The sequence below is a fragment of the Solanum verrucosum genome, unplaced genomic scaffold (genome assembly GCF_900185275.1).
Source record: "Solanum verrucosum unplaced genomic scaffold, falcon-dt-bn FXZP01000235.1, whole genome shotgun sequence".
Lineage (NCBI taxonomy): Eukaryota > Viridiplantae > Streptophyta > Magnoliopsida > Solanales > Solanaceae > Solanum > Solanum verrucosum.
Window position 1 is genome coordinate 2173904 of NW_026019948.1, and position 18736 is coordinate 2192639.

Sequence of the window (18736 nt, forward strand, 5' to 3'; positions counted from 1 at the left end):
AAAGTTAAGGACATAAAAGGAATAATAAAAATACAACGAGGACAAAATAGTAAATTAACAGAGTCCAACACGTCTCGCCTACCAATGTCACCTTTCTTCTTCACTCCAAAAAAGCTGAAAGACTGGATGTTTTTTTGATCTTCCATTGTTAGCGTATCTTCAAAGACAATGTCGTTCGAGGAGGACGAAGAATCGTTTGAGCACACGCTCCTTGTGGTGCGTGAGGTGTCTGTTTTCAAAATCCCGCCGCGTCCGACGAGCGGTGGTTACAAGTGTGGTGAATGGCTACAATCCGATAAGATCTGGACGGGTCGGCTCCGAGTTGTATCCTGTAAGGAACGTTGTGAGATCCGACTCGAGGATCCGAACTCTGCTGAGCTGTTCGCGGCGTGTTTTGTGCCGCCGGGACAGAGAGAGAGCTCGGTGGAATCGGTGTTGGATTCGTCGAGGTACTTCGTGTTGAAGATCGAGGATGGGAGAGGGAAACATGCGTTCATTGGACTAGGGTTTAACGAAAGGAATGAAGCATTTGATTTCAATGTGGCGTTATCTGATCATGAGAAGTATGTCAAGAGAGAGCATGAGAAGGAAGTTGGAGATGGTGAAGCTGGTGATGATAATCACATTGATATTCATCCTGCTGTTAATCACCGATTGAAGGTATCCGATATTTTAAATTTGCTTTTCAGTTGCTTGGAGAGGATAATTTAGTAGTAAATGAACCTAAATCGTATGCATTTGCACTGCTATCTGTTACTGAATACTCCCGAATGATAGATCAGCCTAAGAGAACTACATTTTTTTACTCCCATAGGAAGTTTGTGAATAACAACAACAACCCTGTGTAATCAATCACACAAGTGGGATCTCGTAGTAGAGATAGAGAGGGTGCTTCCGATAGACCCTTGGCTTAAGTTTGTGCATGTCTGGTTATTTGATAGTGAACAAGGAATATCTGCCCTCCTGCTAATCGTGATGGGTAATTTGTTAGATGCTTTTTGTGAATGTTCCCATAATAAAATGAGAGCTGGATAGAATGATCAAGTTAGATAGGAATTGAGCTAATATAGGATTGAATTCAAGCAGATGCTTATCGAACAGTCAAAAGAAAGGATACTATTTTGCAAATCTAGTAGCTTCAAATATCTCTAGAGCTTTGGAGATTCTTTTACAATGACTACACCTTTTGTTTTTGCTAGTGTTTGGGAGCATAAAATTACCTGGCTTGTTTGTTCATCTGATTGGGTGTTTGTTTCTTTTTTTGTTGTAAGTACTGATGCAAGGAAAACTATGATGTTATGTGGATTCCTGCCCGATGATTCGTTTCCCTGATTTGGTTTTCTTGTTATGCCCTTCATTTCTCCAGTTCCTTGATCTTCTTGTTCAGACTTAATGTTGCCTGCTCTGTTCCAATATGGCATAGCAATATATTCATGTCGTGGTTTGTGTCTATATTTTTGTTCAAAAGTAACTCTTTTAGTAATTGTTGTCGTCATTGGATTGTCCTCGATAACAATCTTTGCTATTTTTCTTGGGAATAACTTTTGGTAGTTTGGTGTATAGGAAGGTGAAACAATCCGGATAAATGTGAAGAACAAACCATCTAGTGGGACAGGCATGCTTTCGGCTGTGGGATTGGCGGCTGGAACAACAGGAGCTGTGAAAAAAACGCCAGCCCTTGCGCCTCCACCTAGTGGAGGTGGTAATAAGATCAGGTCTCCTCTTCCACCCCCTCCAAATGATCCAGTTATGTCTCGAAAGACGTCTACTACTCCCAGTATTGATTTCAAGGGGTCAAAAGAAAATGCTAGGCATTCCACTGATCCACTTTCAGATCTCTCTCAAATTGAGGTATTTTCTTATCCCCTTTCGCAACGCTCCCTATGAAGGTGCTAGCTCTTTGCATATTGCTAAACCTTAAATACCAAGCCCTTTGTTAGTGTACCTTCAGAGAAGAAGTAATAGCTAACAGTGACTTTGATAAAAAAAAACTACATACCTAACAAAACCTTTGGAATCTTTTGGTCACTTGGTTTTACTATTGTCTCCTGCTCTAATAAATAATTCTTCTGCAAATATTGATGACAAATCTTTTGCTATCAGAGTGTTAGAATTAAAAGGTAACTTCAATGTGTTGATTTTACAATCAAGTTGGAAGACGCCTATTGAACATAGTCTGGTTTCTCTATTCATAGAACAAAAGATTATGTGTCTCACATGTTGATTGGAACTTGAGAATCTAAACCTATAGTTCTGTGGGATGTCAGTTTCGATTTATATTGTTCTACTATGTTTCATGTGATGTTCATTTTACCTGTTTCGATGACTACATATCATGTTGAAGTGAGCAAGTCTTTTAATAGCAAATATTCTTATTGGCATCTAACAGAGAAGCCTTCCTTCTGCCACTGGATCTGGATCAAGTAAAACTAAAGCCACAGCAGCTGGATGGGCAGCGTTTTGATTTTTGTGTGTTAAATATGGCTGACATGTTGTATTACCATAGAAAAATACACCGGGATTCAGAAATTGAAAGAGAAATTTCATGGTAGTTTTTTTCCTCGCGTTTTGGAATATAATTGCAATGGAATATGTTAATGTACTGGCTTGCATCGGAATGGCGCTTCTGTATTTACATGCAATAAAGAAAATATCTTATTTTACATACATCTGTCGAGCTTTGTTGAAGTAACTGATTTCGAAAACATATTTTTATCTAATAGTACATGTTATTTAAGAATTCAAGTCCTTGGTTTGATCCATTAGCTTATATGATTAGAGATGTTGTAGTTTGTTGTGTTCTTTTCTCATGCTCCTAAGGTTTTTGGGATACTCCCTCAGTCTCGGTCAGATTTTGAATACGAGGATCAAACTAAGGTTTGAATTTGGACATAATTAATTTTTTTTTGCATATTTTAGAAATAACATAAAAAGTATTATGATCACAATAGGTAACAATTTTAAATATTTAAAAAGTATGATCAACAAAAATATGATTCGACTATTCAAACACTAAGCAAAACAAACAAATTGAGATGATTCCTCTTGAAAGAATGAATTTTACTAGAGCTGACACTTCGGTGCAAAATAGTTATCTTTGTTTCAATTGTAACACGTTTTCTTTTTAGTCCTTTCTAAAAAGAATGACACATTTTTATATTAATAATAACAATTTCACTGAGACAATTTGTAGACACGTTTATATATTAGTAAAACAAACTTCTGTTCCTCATATTTATCTTTCTTGTCCTCACTAATCACTTGAGACTAATCGATGTTTTCCTCCTGCTGCAACTCTGCCTATTTACTAGCATTGAATTTACTAATTCAAGGAATTTCCACAAAACAACAAGACTAATGGATATGCCATACTGTAACCACATGAAACGAGCAGGTATTGTATAAGAGTCTTTCAGTAAGACCAAGCAAAAGAAATTCTTTTCTTTTTCGGGGACGGCTTAATTTCCGGAGTATCAACTGATCCCTGTTACAAAGAAAAATCAATGATTTATGGGAAGCAGAAAATTATCCAACTATGTACACTGCCCATAGACCAAACTACCTAGACCAAAGATGCTGAGAACTAATAAGAACGTCTCTCGGCCTACCTTGACCCTCAAAGGAATGGCAAACTTTCAACTGAAAGAAAAAATTTGAATCACTTGAGATGTTGTTTCTAACTGCTATACAGTATTTCATTTCTGAGAAAGCACACAAGTGTAGTTCATGGATCATATGTTCAAACTAGGAACGCACTACTGATCCTGATATTCAGACTTTAGAACCCAGAAAGAACCACTAGGGTTTTTCTCAAGAATCGCTATTTCCTTTAATAGATTCTTGAACAGGGGCAGGTCCTTTGATGGTACCCTGTCCCTGAAATAATCTACGATACTGGCTGAATTGGTTTTTCCACCTCTCTGTTGTATAAATGTACAGATCTGGCGAACCAACACTTCTGGCTGAACCACAGAACTAGAAGATGCACTCCGGTGCCCATTACTTACAGATCCTGCTCTGCTGTTGGAGGTTGAAGCTGGCGTACCAAACTGATGAACAAGTCCATCACTAACAGCTTTCTCTCGATTCCCCCTAATCTTAGCTAATAACTCGGCTGAAGACAATGCTTTTCCAGCAGATGCCCCTGCAGGAAAAGCATTTCCCCTAATAGCATCATAGCCATTCAAGGATTCTTCAGATGATTTACTGGTTAATTGAGGATTAACAGTAGAACCAAATTTCTTTTTAGCAGATGATGGCCCTCCAGCAGCTCCTGATTTGCCAGTCCAGGTTGGCACTGCTACACTTTCTCGACTTCGAAGCATTCTTGATTGCCGCAGTGCTTCTGCAGCTCTCTGAGCTACTTGGGATGCCTGCTCCTCTAGCTTCAACTTTTCTTCATCATGAGCATTCATGATAGCATCATGGTTCATCGCACTCTGGTAAAGCACAAAATATGAATAAGGTAAGTAAAACAAAGAAATCACTGATAAATAAAGGTGACTATAAGGGAATATGATAAATAGCACAGAAAAATTTAACTCAAACCAAGCTTCAAATTACGTTGAAAGAGAAGTTACTGTGCCTAATCTTTCTCTCAAATCCAAAAGCTACCCTTCTACAGAACTGACATGGGTTTAACACAAGTAAAGATAATTTATAAAATCTCCCCTTTCCCCAGACCAACCCCAAACCCAAAAAGAAGACAGAGAATAAGAGTGAAAGATCTAAAGCATTTAGACACAGAGATCAACTTGATCTCAAGAGCATCAACAGCACACAGTGACATATGGACTGGGGGTGGCCGGGAACATGAAGCCTACTGAACAATGACTAGCAAAAAATAGAGAGCTTACATGGATCCCATGAGCGTCAAAAAGACCCCGCAGGATACTTGTTTCTTCATCTAACTCCCCATTGTTGTTATCATCTCCCGCTTTTCCCCTGGGATCTGAGTTGTCTGCCTCTCCAATCTTGGAATAATCATCCTTTACCACTGGTGATTGAAAAGATGGTTTCTCTTGACTATCTGGAGCCCCAACAATGTTCACATCTTCAGATACTTGGCTGAAAATACTAGATGTTTCTGTAGACCCCCCATTTCCATCATCATTTAATGTAAAGAGATCCTTCATATCTCTTGCTTTGAAAAATCTTCTTTGCTGTGGGTTTTTCAATATCTTGTTGGTAAGAAAGTGCTTGTAAATCTGTCGATGATACACCTTCTCCTCAATGGCTCCTCGGGTAATCAATCTATACACAGTAACATCTTTTTTCTGACCAATACGCCAAGCACGCTCCCTGGCCTGTCCTATGATAAGGTCGCTATTAAAAACATTGAGCAAATATCACTTAATTACTTAGACATCCACCCCCACCCTTATAAAAAAATATTACTTAGATGTCCACCCTAGGTCAATAGAACTCAATAAACCTCTCATCTCTTCTAATTTGACAAATATCTGAGACCTCCTCTTGTTTGGCCTTCACTTGTTTGTTTTGTTTTATATGATTGCTGTTTAATTACACTGACAAAGCAACAAGCTACCAGTATTATCCTCTGTAAGGAAATTTCAAAGAGAAAATTATATTTTGGGTCCAAATTTGCCCTTCAATGTTGCTGTATTTAAACCAGAGACAGGCTCTTCTTTATCCTATTCAAAAAAAAAAAACTTCCACAGCTCCCCAAACCGCACTCTACAAATTTATCTTATATATAAACCTGTTCTCACAATTTTATTGTAAGATGTGTCCTCAACTTCTGGGCGGGTTCACTACCTTAAACTTGTTTCTGCATCCCTCAATTTTTCCTTTCCATTTTTTTTTTAATATTCAATCATCTCATTTTTAAAAGAAAGAAATTCTCCAAGCATCATTAGTCAAGGGGCTAAAGTATGAGAAGCAATATTTGAAGTTCAACAACACAAAACAGCCTATTGTCGAGGGATCAAGAATTTCATTTCTCCATAATTGGAAAATCAATAACAAAAGGATAAGAGTAGAAGTACCTGCATATCAGTTGATGGGTTCCAGTCTGGGTCAAAAATGATTACTCTATTAGCCCCAGTCAAGTTTGTCCCCAGACCACCAACTTTTGTTGTCAAGATGAAGATGAAAATATCATCTGTATTGTTAAATTCATCTATCAAAACCATCCTCTGCTTTACAGGAGTGATACCATCCATTCGCCTATAATTGTACTCACAAGTAACAAGAAATCTCTCAAGAATATCAAGCATCTGTTGAGTTTGAGAAAAAAGGAGAACACGGTGCCCCTGTTCCTTCCATACCTTAAGCACTTCTGCAACAACTTTCATTTTTCCACTGCGTTCAGGGTTTCCGTAGTCTGGATCTCTACTGGAGTGTTCTCTTTCAAGAAGATCGGGATGGTTGCAAATTTTACGCATTACATCAATTCCAGACAGAGAGTTCCTGCTCCCATCAAAGATCTGTTCAACCTCAGAGCTAGCAAGAAAAGCTCGGTAAACAGATCGCTGCTCTTTAGTGAGGCTACAGAAGAGGACATGCTCAGTTTTCTTTGGGAGATTAGCATTGACATCAGCTTTCATCCGCCGGAGGAGGTAAGGCATGATTAAATCCCGCAACACCACAGCACATCTGCATATCAACAGTGTAAAGCCACAAAAAATGAACCACAAACTCAATGCCACATCCCCTTGTGAGGACCACCTCAGATCCCCTCAAGGGTCCAACATGTTCCAATCAGACAGGGTTTAGCAATAAATTAAAGGATTACAAGCAATCCAAAGTTCTGAACAGTATTTTCCCATTTTTAGCTTCTTTTTAGTTTAATTTGTCCTCAGAAGAGTCGGGGAAAGAGGGAGAATAGGTTGTCCTGGACCACTATAGCTTTCCTTCTTCCTCATCTTTAATAAGTTCATCCAGAATTAAATACAAATACAAAAAATAAATAAGAAAATATATAGATAGTTCCTTCGCTGACTTGGAAGCTAAAAAGCAAGAGCAGAAAGTAACTACACAAACCTACATAGCTCTATTATGGGATAAAACACCAACCTGTAAGCTGTGGAAACTTGCAACGGTGTTGCATTAGCATAACCCCCAACAGATATGGGAACAGCAAATTCAGCCTCAAACACAGGTAGAACTCCCAACTTTCCAGGAAAGACGAAATCAAACAATGACCACAGTTCACTCAACTTGTTTTGAATTGGGGCCCCTGTCATTATGATACGGTGAACAGTCTGGAGCTGCTTGCATACAAGAGTAACTTCAGCATTTGGGTTCCGAATACGATGTCCTTCATCTAACACTGCATAACCCCATTCGATGTCAAGTAACTTTTCTCCCAATAGACGGAGTTGTTCATAAGTGGTGATCAATAGCCCAGAATTTGATCTTACAACACGAGCTATAACGGGATCCCATTTTTTGGAAGTCCTGGAAGATGTTTTTCCTTCAGTCTCACTATCGAGCAGATCTTCGCTTTCATAGTCACTTTCAGAATCCGCTTGCTTCTTTTTACTTGATGAATCATGTGCTGAATCATGTAATATCTCCACGTGGAAGCTGGGATACCATGTTTTAGCTTCCCTCTTCCATTGCCGCAAAAGTGTGACTGGACAAATGATAATGCTTGGCTTATACATATCGCTAAAATGCAGTGATCCAAGAAAAGACAAAACCTGTATGGTTTTACCAAGACCCATCTCATCTCCAATTATCCCACCAGCTCTTTGACAGTGAAGTTCCCACAGCCACTGTACACCAACCTTCTGATAGTCAAAAAGTTTGTTAAAGATAGTTTCCGGGATTTTGAATCCACCTTCAAGTGCCACGAAAGAAGATTCTACATCTTCAGTATCCTCTGTGTTGTCCTCATGACTGGAGGTATTGACATCTTCAGCAGAAGACAAACAGACAAACTTTAGTACCTTTTATATATATCTTTGACCATATAATGTTCATATGTGAATTTTACAACACACACACCTCCCCACCCACCCACCCCACCCCAAAAAAAAAATGCGAACAGGATTAGATACCCTGGTAGTCCATGCCGTAAACGATGAGTGTTCGCCCTTGGTCTACGCGGATCAGGAAATTGTACAATATCTTTCTGCTTGGACACCAAAATGTTTGAGGAACCATATAGTAAAATACAGAAAGATTCAAACTTACAGTCTAACATTTTGACATATGAGCATTAAAAGCTAGAGTTTCTATCAAACTTAAGAATCATAATACTGATACTACTACATCAGTCTTTGTAAAAGTTAGTCAAAAACATGAAACCGATACGAGTTCTAGCAATAGACCCTCTAAAATACATTTCAGATGTTAACTTATTATCCAATCTTGACACTAGAATAAACATATCACATGCTGTTGGCATTGATAGGCAAAGCTCAGCTGCAACAGAGTGGCATTATGGAGCTATTCATGTTTCGAGGAAAATATATCAGGAGCAAACAAAACCACAAAACTAATATAATTCCTAGAGAAGAATTTGCGATGCACCTTCAATATTAGCTAAAAGTCAAATACTTATACAGTAAGGGAGGAGACTATATCAGAAAATAGCAATCTGTTCTGTAATTTATTAGCAATACAAGAGTGCGCGGACAAACACACAGCACACACATTTTGTGATCAGCAACCCAATTGTGTTCCAGGTTCAAAACTTAGGGAGTATGGATGGCCATACAACCGAAAAAACAACCGAACCAAATTTTTTTGGTTTTTTGGTTTTGGCTTTTCAGTTTATTTGGAAGCAGTTCAGCCTTCAAAATACGTACTCTCTTCTTTCTCCTATAGATTTCAAAGAGTCACTGCCTTTTTTTTTAATCTTTTTTTACTTATTTTGTTTTACGTTGTTCGTCTGATTGTATTTGTTTATTTATTTGATATTTTATAGTAAGCTGTGAGGTGACATTTCAAATGTGAATATAATCCTTCTTCCTTAAATCAATTTGCTGACCAGCTAATCCCCGTTAAGTGAAACTGTCATAAACCAAAGCAGGCCTAAACTAGTCATCCACTACCTAGCGACTAGTATCTAATGAGACTTACACTTCAACCAAACAAAAAATTACCAACTGATAAGGCCCAAACTCAACCAATAAGCCAAACCCAACTAATATCAGTTCAGTTTCAGTTTTCGCTATTACCAGCTAGAAAACCAAAGATCTTAAAACTGAACCGAACAGACTGACTTCCCATCCCTATCAGGGAGTATTGCCCTCTCCCCTCAAAACACTGCTCCCACTAAAATACCATGGTTAAATCACTGATAAGGTTGAGCTCGTGATGCATGCCAAAACTTCATGCATTCTGTCCTTACTACTAACCAGTCCTAGGTATTTAGCACAGAAGCATGTGTATAAAGATACCTGATCCTTCGTCCTGCCTTTGCTCACGAGATGCCAACTTCCTCCACTTCTTGCTAGGTAACGGCCTTTTCTTCTTTCTAGTAAATTCTCCATTCTTCTCTGTAGTAATCTCTAATGATTGAGGGATTTTTAGAGGTTTTCTTAGTCTTTGGAAAGGGTGGGCTGGTGCATCAAGTTTTGGTAATGATGCAGAATCAAGCAACTTGGTGGTTGGACGAGCTTGAGCTGCCTGTGAGATTGACTGGACAGCCTTGGCTATACTGGTGGAAGCAAGGTCGTCGTCGTTACTGTTTGTATCAGCTGCAGCGCTTTGTCTACCAGAAGACTCTGCACCATCGATCCGACGTTCAAAGCCTTTGAGCTTGTGGAAGGGGGTTAACATTCCTTTTCTTACCAGAGCATCTCTTTCCTATGAGACAGACAATATGAGGTTAGCTCGAGAGCTCTATATGTTTAGGTATGATAAGAGATGCATATATGTTGAATGAAGTACTTCTTATTATTGACAAAAAACACGCATGTAGCTTCCAGCTTACAAAATCTTTTCAATTTACAGTTTGTAAAAACCACATACTGTTTCCACAAATCCAGAAGATGCTGCAGCTAACACTGCATCAAAATCATCATCATCAACCAGCGATGCCGTCTTCCTCCGTTTGCTCTTCTTGTTGCTTGATTTCTGAACTTCTTTCACCTTTCTTTTAGATTTAGGTTGATCCTTAACAAGAGCTCTTATCAATGCATCAGGTGAAGTATCATTAGCAAAAATTGAAAGTTCTTCCCTGAGTTGAGCCTTTGTTTCAAGAAGACTTCTTAGACGATCATCAGCTAAAGCATGTTGAAGGTTTGAATCATCCAGTGGTGCCTGAATGGTCCTTTGCTCACTCTCTGTATGCTTTGCCTCGCTGCAACCATCAGTATCAGGGACTTCCTCCTCATTTCTTCTGAAGCGTTCCAAATGTCCAAAGCCATCTTTAATCGCATCTATTTCTACTTCTACTGCTCTCAATTTATTAAACAAATCTAATTTCTTATCATGTCCTTCTTCCTTTACTTCCTTTCTTTCCTCTATCTCTTCTTCAGCAATCCCTGTAGCTTCATTGCTCTCCCCAACGTGCCTTGTTGCCTGCCAATATACGAAAAATTGAAGTCCATCACCGGTAAGTTTTTAGCATGCATGGCAACCAGTAACAGAGAAAGAATTAATCAGCTTTAAGTACTAAACTGCATTATAAACATCAAAGCATCACACGAAACTAGTCAACATTCTTATCACCTAATTGTTTACAGACAAGCAACAATTCAACATGTGCATAACAAACCTGGTCCAAGACGTCACGTTCAATATCTTCAGGATTCGCAGAGGTCACACCCAAACTGCTGAGTAAAATCTTATCTTCCTCCTCTTCTTCCATTTCTCCTTTTTCCTATCGTCAAAACAAGGAAAAAACTCTTTCAGCAATACAATTCAGTTTCTCATTCCTGATATCCAAAAAAATTAAATATACAAGTGGAATGTTCTTACAAGTCTTTCTTATACTATCAATAAAATTTTCAATTTTTGCTCTTTTCTGGCGATTTAAGTATGTAATTGTTGGTGAGAATCCACTTACCAAATAAACAAGGAAGTAATCACAGCCCTTTACAAATTCCTCAGCTCGTTTGATTGATCCACATTACTGAGAGAGCATATATGTTTTAAATACCGTTAAATCTATCCCTAATAAAACCAGAAATTCAACGAAATCATAAGCCTGAATACTCAGAACACTTCGACACGATCCTCTGCGAATTGGAGTTCCGCAATTAGGAAAAATCAATATGAACCCTAATTTGGCCAGACATTTTTTTCAATGCGCGTTTTATATCACCGCGTGGTGCTTCGATGGACGACCGCCATTTCGGTTTCTTGGATTCGGGGCTCCATTTTAGTTGTCTCCCATTCGGGTACGTGGCTCCTTATATGCCTTTACTTGGGCAATTTCCTTATTTTAAAAAAAGGAAAATATTATTCCGAAAAGCAAGTATATGCTATGTATTTATCTGAGATAGTAAGAGTTTTAAAAAATTACGATACATAATGAGAATTTGAATTCTATAGATTAGCTTGAAGTTATATGATTCGTTGTGTATTAGTATATTAATTACCTGATATAAATATAACTAAATAGAGGACTCATGAATCATGTGAAAAGATGTCAAATTACATTTGAAATTCCGAAAAGATGTTTATACATATAAGAGGAAAATAATTAATTAAGGTTTATGCTATGACATTGTCTCTTCTTGCACGGGATAAGGTGTGCATGCCTAGGACAACATGAGGTCTTAACATATTAGATATTACTATATGGAACAAGGCTACAATCATTAAGATGTTATGGAACCTATGCAGGACATCTTATGGGTGAAGTGGGTCGATTGCTATTATACAAAAAAAAAAATAGAGTTGTTTAGAACTCTACATCCTCTCAGGCTTCATGAATAGTACAAAAGATATTGAAGACAAAAAAGTACCTACGAGTTTCAAGAATTCTACAAGCAAAGATAACAAATATGCAAAAATACTCCATCAAAAAGTTATACATTGCAATGAGGGGTGGTTTTCAAAAGATTCCCTCGAGAAGGATCATTTGCAATAACCCTGAAGGAATTAAATGGATATTCATAACAAGATTAATTATACTAAACAGTGAGTTGGAGTGTCACAAATAATCAACAATGTATCTTATGCAATGGAGGTAACGAGTCAAGTGAACACCTCTTTTTCACTTGTGATTACCCTAAAACATATGGACAAAGTTGTTATGTTGGAAATGTATAATTAGACCAATTAGCACCTTGCAAAAGGAGATGAAGTGAGTCAACATAAATACATGAGCATAGGGAGCAGCAACAATTATTTTTCGAATGAACATTGTAGTTACAATTTACCACATCTAGATGGAAAGGAATTATTTAGTTTTCTGGACTAAGTCTAACGAACCATACATGATAACTAAAAGAATAGTGCAAGAGATTTTCTAGAAAGGATCTTTGAAGCCTAAGTTTACAAACAAATTAGTAAGACTAAATTACTATCCCTAGTGCTAGTCCCAAAGAAAAAATGTCTTTTTATATCTCAGTTGTTTAGATTAATTCTGGAATCTTCCTTCCCTTTTTTTTTGTCCTCGAAAGATTTACTAGTTTGGAGTAATTATAATAAAAAAAAACTCTTATATTTGTATGAGTAATTTCAACTATTCATTTCAATACAATATGAGTCTATCACATAGGTATTAGCAATGCAATGATTTTAATGCATGCATTAGCTCATTTAAAGACCCAATTGCCCCTCAAATCCCTTTTTACATCTTTTCCATCATAATAGTGGAGGGTATATTTGTAAATAATTTTTTTTTATGTAATACATGTTATTTTTAATGCATCAAACCAAACAATGCATAAAAATAATCTACGTATATTTAATGCAAGCATAACTAATATATGCATTGATAATACAAGCATTACTAACACTCTATTTAGCATTATTCTTATACATTCTACCAAACGATCCCTTACTATATATGGCAAATGAATTGATACAATGTATTATGAATTTTTAAAAGTAAATCATTATTATATTTGGTAATTAGCTCAATTAGGTCTCGAAGTATAGTTATTTTCTAAAACTTTCTTCTTTTAAAACTTCAAACACTATGAGTCGGATTCAATATGAATAGAGCAATAATTATCATTATAAATAAAAGAAATACTAATAAAGTAGATTGTGATTTAATTCGGAGCTCCAAAAGTGTAGTGATAGGATCCGAGTAACCGACGGGCTTTTGTGGTTGGAATACAAACAGCAAGTTGCTGAGTTGCCAGAAGAGTTAGTTAGGTAAGCGGTGACAACTTTTGAAACGGGTATAAAACACGACCCGGGAAATGCTTGTTCGTATCGAAGAAGAAGGAAGAAGAAGAAGAAGAAGAAGAAGATGGAAGGAGAATCAAGCAGTATTCAAGTCAATGGAATGCAATTCTCATATGATTTTCAAAGTCCCATCTATTTCGAATTCAATCTCAACATTGCCCCCAGATCTCGCTGTCTCCTTCTCGGTGCAAATGGATCAGGTATTCTTTACTACTATTAGGCTATATTTGGAAATGTATATTCATTGTGAACCTCAATTTTTACAATTTTGGAATAGGGAAAACGACCCTTTTGAAGATATTGGCGGGAAAACATATGGTCGGTGGAAAAGATGTAGTCAGGGTGCTGAATTTTTCGGCTTTTCATGATACCCACCTTGTTTGTAGTGGTGATCTGGCTTACCTTGGAGAGTCTTGGAGCAAAAATGTTGGTGCTGTTGTAAGTACTTCATCATAGTCTGGTCTTGGTTTTCATGTATGTCCTTTTTGTGGTTTTGTTTCATGAATTGAAGGGTGTGATCATGGGCATATGGCAGCAGCTGCAATTGCACCAGTTGCGTAGTTGTTCAACGGACTTAAGCCCTAAAGCGAGGCTCAAAAATCTGTTGAGCATTTCGCCTAACTTGATGTACGCGTCAGTGTTGTCATCAAGATTCTAATACATACTTTTCCTTGCCAATGAGCCTCTTCACCTTAATCGTAAAAAAAATAAAATAACAATTTCTTTGTTCATATATTTGTCATCCATACTTATAATTACTAGTGCTAGTTTTGGACTAAACATGTATATAAATATATTTATTTTTTCTAGCTTTGCACCTTTTTTCATTAAGGCCCAAACTATTTGCATTTTGCACTTAAAGCCCCAACTAACCTCGGAGCTTTTTCTGTTTGATAACACTGACTACACCTCAGTACCAAACAAGTTGGGGACGGTTGAATGAATCCACTCTTCTTCATTTAAGCTCATTTCATATTGTTATCATACAAATATCATAGTTGAAACAACTTTTAAAAACTATATTACTGTATGTATTTATACAAGTTTCGCACCCGTGGAAAGTAGTAACAGGTGCAATTGTAATGGTGTACCCCATACCCTAAATTCTGAACTGCATTCGGGTATGATGAACAATGCACGTATCCCTAATTATTCTAATGATGTTGGTTATTGTGGTTGGAGATTTGTATGTTATCTCAATGATAACTTACTCCTTTTTCTTATCTTCTTATTTTTATCATAGCATTGAACTTTAACTTTGTTGAATAAAATCCTAGTCTAAATGGAGTTGTTTTTTTTGTCAAAATTCAGGGAGAGATTCCACTTCAGGGAGATTTTTCAGCTGAACATATGATATTTGGAGGTGTGTAATCTCTTTTTTCTGCAAGTTTCCTTTTTTAATCTCCTGATGGCATTACATAATGATCTTCTGTCAGATTTGTGGAGTAATGGCTACTGAGTGCTTGTTATAAGTCATTCAAGTGATATATATTGACTCATACTATGAATAAACAGAATAGTTATAGGCATCGCTTAAATTGACATGCACTCGTGACCCTTCTAATCTAGTCTTTCTCAAGATCTTCTGAACTATTTCATCTATTACTGGAACTTCTGTCTACCAATGTGTTATCTAAAACTTAAAAGACTTTCGATTGTTGTCAAACTTCCAATCTGATTTCCTGTGCATTTTGCACCATTCTACCTCTGGACCTAGGAGCCATAACTAATATATATGTAACTAGAGTTACTAATTTATTGACACCCTTCGGTTTTTGGACTATTCTGATTTCTGTGTGTGATTTTCTGCAAATGTGAACTTCTTGAGTTCAAATGGAAATTGTCAACTTCTTTTTTCTGTTTTCTTTGTCATGGTTTTAGTTGAAGGAGTGGATCCAGTTCGACGAGAAAAGTTGATTGAGCTGCTGGATATTGATCTGCAGTGGCGTATGCACAAGGTATCTGATGGTCAGAGGCGTAGAGTTCAAATCTGCATGGGTCTCCTTCACCCCTATAAGGTAATCTTTGATTTAGTAGGTTTACAGTCGACCATATCAGAGTTAGAAATTTGTGGACCCAAGTGATGCAATTAGAAGCAGTCAATTAAGAACAGGATGGATTTAGTTATTCTAGGAGATGAACTCAAAGAAGATGATAGCCAATTCAGGGTTGAAACCGGGAGTTATGGCTGGATTGATTATAGTAAAGAGAGAAGAACATATATTATTTCATGAATGAATTCAATTACATTCCTTTCCTACACTTATACAATTGAATCTACTAGTAACAGAATTTTCCAACTGTAACTGCTACAACTAACAGCCTGCAACGAACTCTAACTAACTTGCCACCTCAGCTGCATACTCTTAAACTTGTATCACCAAGGTTGCATCAATCCCCTAGAATACTGGTCATATTCGCAGTAGACTCCCATTTTAAATTTTTTCTGAAATAGTTCTGGTGCTCATTCTCATCGGTCGCCTCTCACTTATATTTTTCTTATTTTCATTGTGGAGGGGGCTTCATATCTTTTTGTCTTCGAGTTTCATTTGTCTCATAGTCAAGGAAAAGGGAGGTGTGTACCTCTGGAAAAGTTTTTTTCTTTTGTCCATCTGGGGTTCCCTCCCAAGTGAGATAATAACATCCATCTGTTGCTTGCTCAATACTTAATAGTCAAACAATATGCTTACTGTGAGGTATGTTTCATACATAGTTTGCTAATTATCAGCAAGGCGGGTTAACTTCTTTGATGACCTTTGTTAATGGAGAATCACTTTCTTGCAGGTTCTTTTACTGGATGAGGTCACCGTTGACTTAGATGTTGTTGCGAGGATGGATTTATTGGATTTCTTTAAGGAAGAATGTGAACAGGTATGCATTGTTTTCTTCTGAACTTACATGTGTGCAGAAACTAGACATTCAACTGGGTTTAAGCGCATTACAAGGGTGGATTTTGAACAGATGTTCGATATTCCCATTGGATTGTCTCCTCTCTTTTTTCATTTGTGAAAGGGGGGACTGCATATCCAATCGTCACTTATGTGATAGATTTTCCCTTAGCGTCACATGAAACAAAATCCTATGGAAAATTGTGAAGTACCATTTAAGCAGTCTTGAAAATCCACTTAATTTAGTAAGCATTAACCATATTGAGGTTCATGTAATTAATATTGGCAAACCTATTTAGATACTAATTATGTTACAGATTCTGGTAAATGAAGGTAGACAAAAAGATTAACTTTCTGGTTCCATGTCATGATAACACAGAGAGGAGCTACAATTGTCTATGCAACACATATATTTGATGGACTGGAGACATGGGCGACTGATCTTGTTTACATCCAAGAAGGAGTTCTGAAGAGGACTGAGAAATTACCCGAGCTTCCTGAGTTGAAGTCCTCCCCTAATTTGCTTTCAGTAGTTGAGAACTGGTTGCGTTCTGAGACCCCGATTGAGAAAAAGAAACCGGCTCCCTCTCCACCAAAAGCTCAAAAGTCCTCTCCTTTTGGCTCTTCTCCATTTCAGTCATCTAGACATATGGCATATTTTCGCTGATTTACACTTCCTGTTTCCAGAGTAGAATTAAACCTTGCAGGATTGCCAATAAAAGAGATTAGAGCTGGTTCTTCGGTGTTTGCAGCTTGGAAAATGTTGTCGTTATCACGGGCTACACCTACACCCTTGGCTTAATTCAAAAGTAGGAATTATAGCAACTCAGGTTTGATTTACATGTCGAAGCCTGATGATGTGCCTTTAGTGCAAGTATCAATAGTGTTCAATTCCTCTATTTATATTAGCCTCATGCAATTTCTTGTAACAGCAATCACAAAGTCATTGATTATTTATGTTTTCGCAGAACTATAAAGAATGGATGTCAAGTTTTTATTAAAGAAATCGATTCAAAATTTCCAAATGGATGGGTACGTCAAGTTTAGTCTGAAGCATTTTGTGCCTGCCCTTAAATCTTAATGTGAAGTTGCCCAAATCATCATATTTCAAGCAAATTTAGGGTGTATCGATTTTTCTCATATTTGGTTAGTCAAAAAATAAGAGAAAACAAATTACGCAAAGTGTCATTCTACACTAATTGTCTCCTCGCCCTAATCACATAGCTACCATTCCTAGCAACCCCATATCTTACTCCCCTCTCGCAACCCTATAGTATTTTACCTAAATTATATACAAATACTTTTTGGATTATTTTGTTTTTGCTACGTATCACACACAAGAAAATCACCTACTTTTTTAGAAAAATATTTACCATGGAAATTCCTACCAAAGACACCCTTAAGCAAACCTTTTTCCCAAGGTAGAATACATTGGCAGCCATTAAAAGTAAATTTCATTTTTGACACTTTAGATTACGATATGTTTTGATTGAGCACTAGAACATATGATAAAGTGTTTTAATTAGACATTTTTTATTCAAAATTTTGAAAAAGCTTTTGTGCATGCTCTCAACAACCTATTACGTAGATACGTTATTTACCACTATATGTTATCTCCTTTTATTATTATGCATTATCTCAATAAAACGTAAATCTCCATTCATGTTTCAATTAATATTTATGTGTATAATTAAAAATGAGACATATTTCATATGCTTAAATTATCCACGTAATGATCGCTTGTGAACATACCCAGAAACTTTTCCAAAATTTGAGCCGCAAATGTCTAATAAGAACACATAATCATCTATTCAGAAATTCAACCAATATCAAATATTTAAATAAAATTTACTGATAAATTTAATAGGTTATCGATTTATTTAGTCTTTTCCAACTTCAACTCCTCAAGCATGAACATGACATTTTAAAACCAACAACTACTACTAGTACAAAAAGTTAGAAGTTTAGAAGCCCAAAATTAGGTGATGAATGCGATGGATGGCCAAAATAGCGTGGGCGTGGAGAGAAAGTAGGCTCTCTCTATCATGTTCTTGTTGTTGTCACACTCACATCATTAATTCTGTTGTCATGCACCTTATTGCGCTCCCTGGTCCCCAAACAAAAATCTCCAATGTCTTTGCTTACAATTTCTTTTTAATAATGCTTGTGTTTTCGGGTCATTGAGTTACTTTTCCGGTTCTCCCTAGTCCCTAGAGTCGTAGAGGTAAAGAAGTTGTTTTTTAAGGATCTTTGATTAGAGTATAAACAGTACTATGAAAAGGGGAAAATGACAGTGGAGACAAAGCAACTAACAAGTAACAACTACAGAATAATGTAATAGCATTAATACAATAAACAACAAGTGATGGTGGAATCAAAAGCAAGATACGAATACGGCTAAATCCTTCAAAAATTAAGACAACACTTCATACTTACTAACCTTCTACCTAATACGTGACTTTCACACCTTCCTATCTAAGGTCCTTCGGTAAATAGGACTTACGCCATGTCCTGTCTAATCACCTTTTCTCGATATTTTTTCGGCCTACCTCTACCTCTCC

At 37.0% G+C, this 18736-nt stretch overlaps 3 protein-coding genes across 3 annotated transcripts; 2 read left to right on the top strand and 1 right to left on the bottom strand.

Moving 5' to 3' along the window:
- The first annotated feature begins 84 nt into the window (after positions 1-84).
- LOC125811092 (uncharacterized protein At1g03900-like) lies at positions 85-2610 on the top strand. Its single transcript, XM_049490588.1, has 3 exons — positions 85-660; positions 1564-1851; positions 2390-2610. The coding sequence occupies exons 1-3, from the start codon at positions 169-171 to the stop codon at positions 2462-2464; spliced, it is 855 nt and encodes a 284-aa protein (XP_049346545.1). The 5' UTR covers positions 85-168; the 3' UTR covers positions 2465-2610.
- An 872-nt stretch (positions 2611-3482) lies between these two features.
- Positions 3483-11226, bottom strand: LOC125810863 (protein CHROMATIN REMODELING 8). Its single transcript, XM_049490361.1, has 8 exons — positions 10988-11226; positions 10697-10801; positions 9949-10500; positions 9375-9783; positions 7039-7882; positions 6009-6618; positions 4857-5306; positions 3483-4439 (listed from the first exon to the last, which is right to left on the bottom strand). Exons 2-8 carry the CDS (start codon positions 10787-10789, stop codon positions 3756-3758), a joined length of 3642 nt encoding a protein of 1213 aa, XP_049346318.1. The 5' UTR covers positions 10790-10801; positions 10988-11226; the 3' UTR covers positions 3483-3755.
- Positions 11227-13259: 2033 nt separating this feature from the next.
- On the top strand, positions 13260-17171 carry LOC125811080 (ABC transporter I family member 19-like). The gene is made up of 6 exons (XM_049490576.1): positions 13260-13487; positions 13565-13725; positions 14599-14650; positions 15169-15305; positions 16072-16158; positions 16555-17171. The coding sequence occupies exons 1-6, from the start codon at positions 13352-13354 to the stop codon at positions 16840-16842; spliced, it is 861 nt and encodes a 286-aa protein (XP_049346533.1). The 5' UTR covers positions 13260-13351; the 3' UTR covers positions 16843-17171.
- Positions 17172-18736: the final 1565 nt, after the last annotated feature.

Coding starts and splice junctions, on each gene's coding strand:
- LOC125811092 (XM_049490588.1), top strand. CDS start 169: ATGTCGTTCGAGGAGGACGAAGAATCGTTTGAGCACACGCTCCTTGTG. Junction 661..1,563: donor CTGTTAATCACCGATTGAAG/GTATCCGATATT, acceptor TTTGGTGTATAG/GAAGGTGAAACAATCCGGAT. Junction 1,852..2,389: donor CAGATCTCTCTCAAATTGAG/GTATTTTCTTAT, acceptor GGCATCTAACAG/AGAAGCCTTCCTTCTGCCAC.
- LOC125810863 (XM_049490361.1), bottom strand. CDS start 10,789: ATGGAAGAAGAGGAGGAAGATAAGATTTTACTCAGCAGTTTGGGTGTG. Junction 10,501..10,696: donor AACGTGACGTCTTGGACCAG/GTTTGTTATGCA, acceptor GTATATTGGCAG/GCAACAAGGCACGTTGGGGA. Junction 4,440..4,856: donor TTGACGCTCATGGGATCCAT/GTAAGCTCTCTA, acceptor GTGCTTTACCAG/AGTGCGATGAACCATGATGC.
- LOC125811080 (XM_049490576.1), top strand. CDS start 13,352: ATGGAAGGAGAATCAAGCAGTATTCAAGTCAATGGAATGCAATTCTCA. Junction 14,651..15,168: donor TGAACATATGATATTTGGAG/GTGTGTAATCTC, acceptor TCATGGTTTTAG/TTGAAGGAGTGGATCCAGTT. Junction 16,159..16,554: donor TTAAGGAAGAATGTGAACAG/GTATGCATTGTT, acceptor ATGATAACACAG/AGAGGAGCTACAATTGTCTA.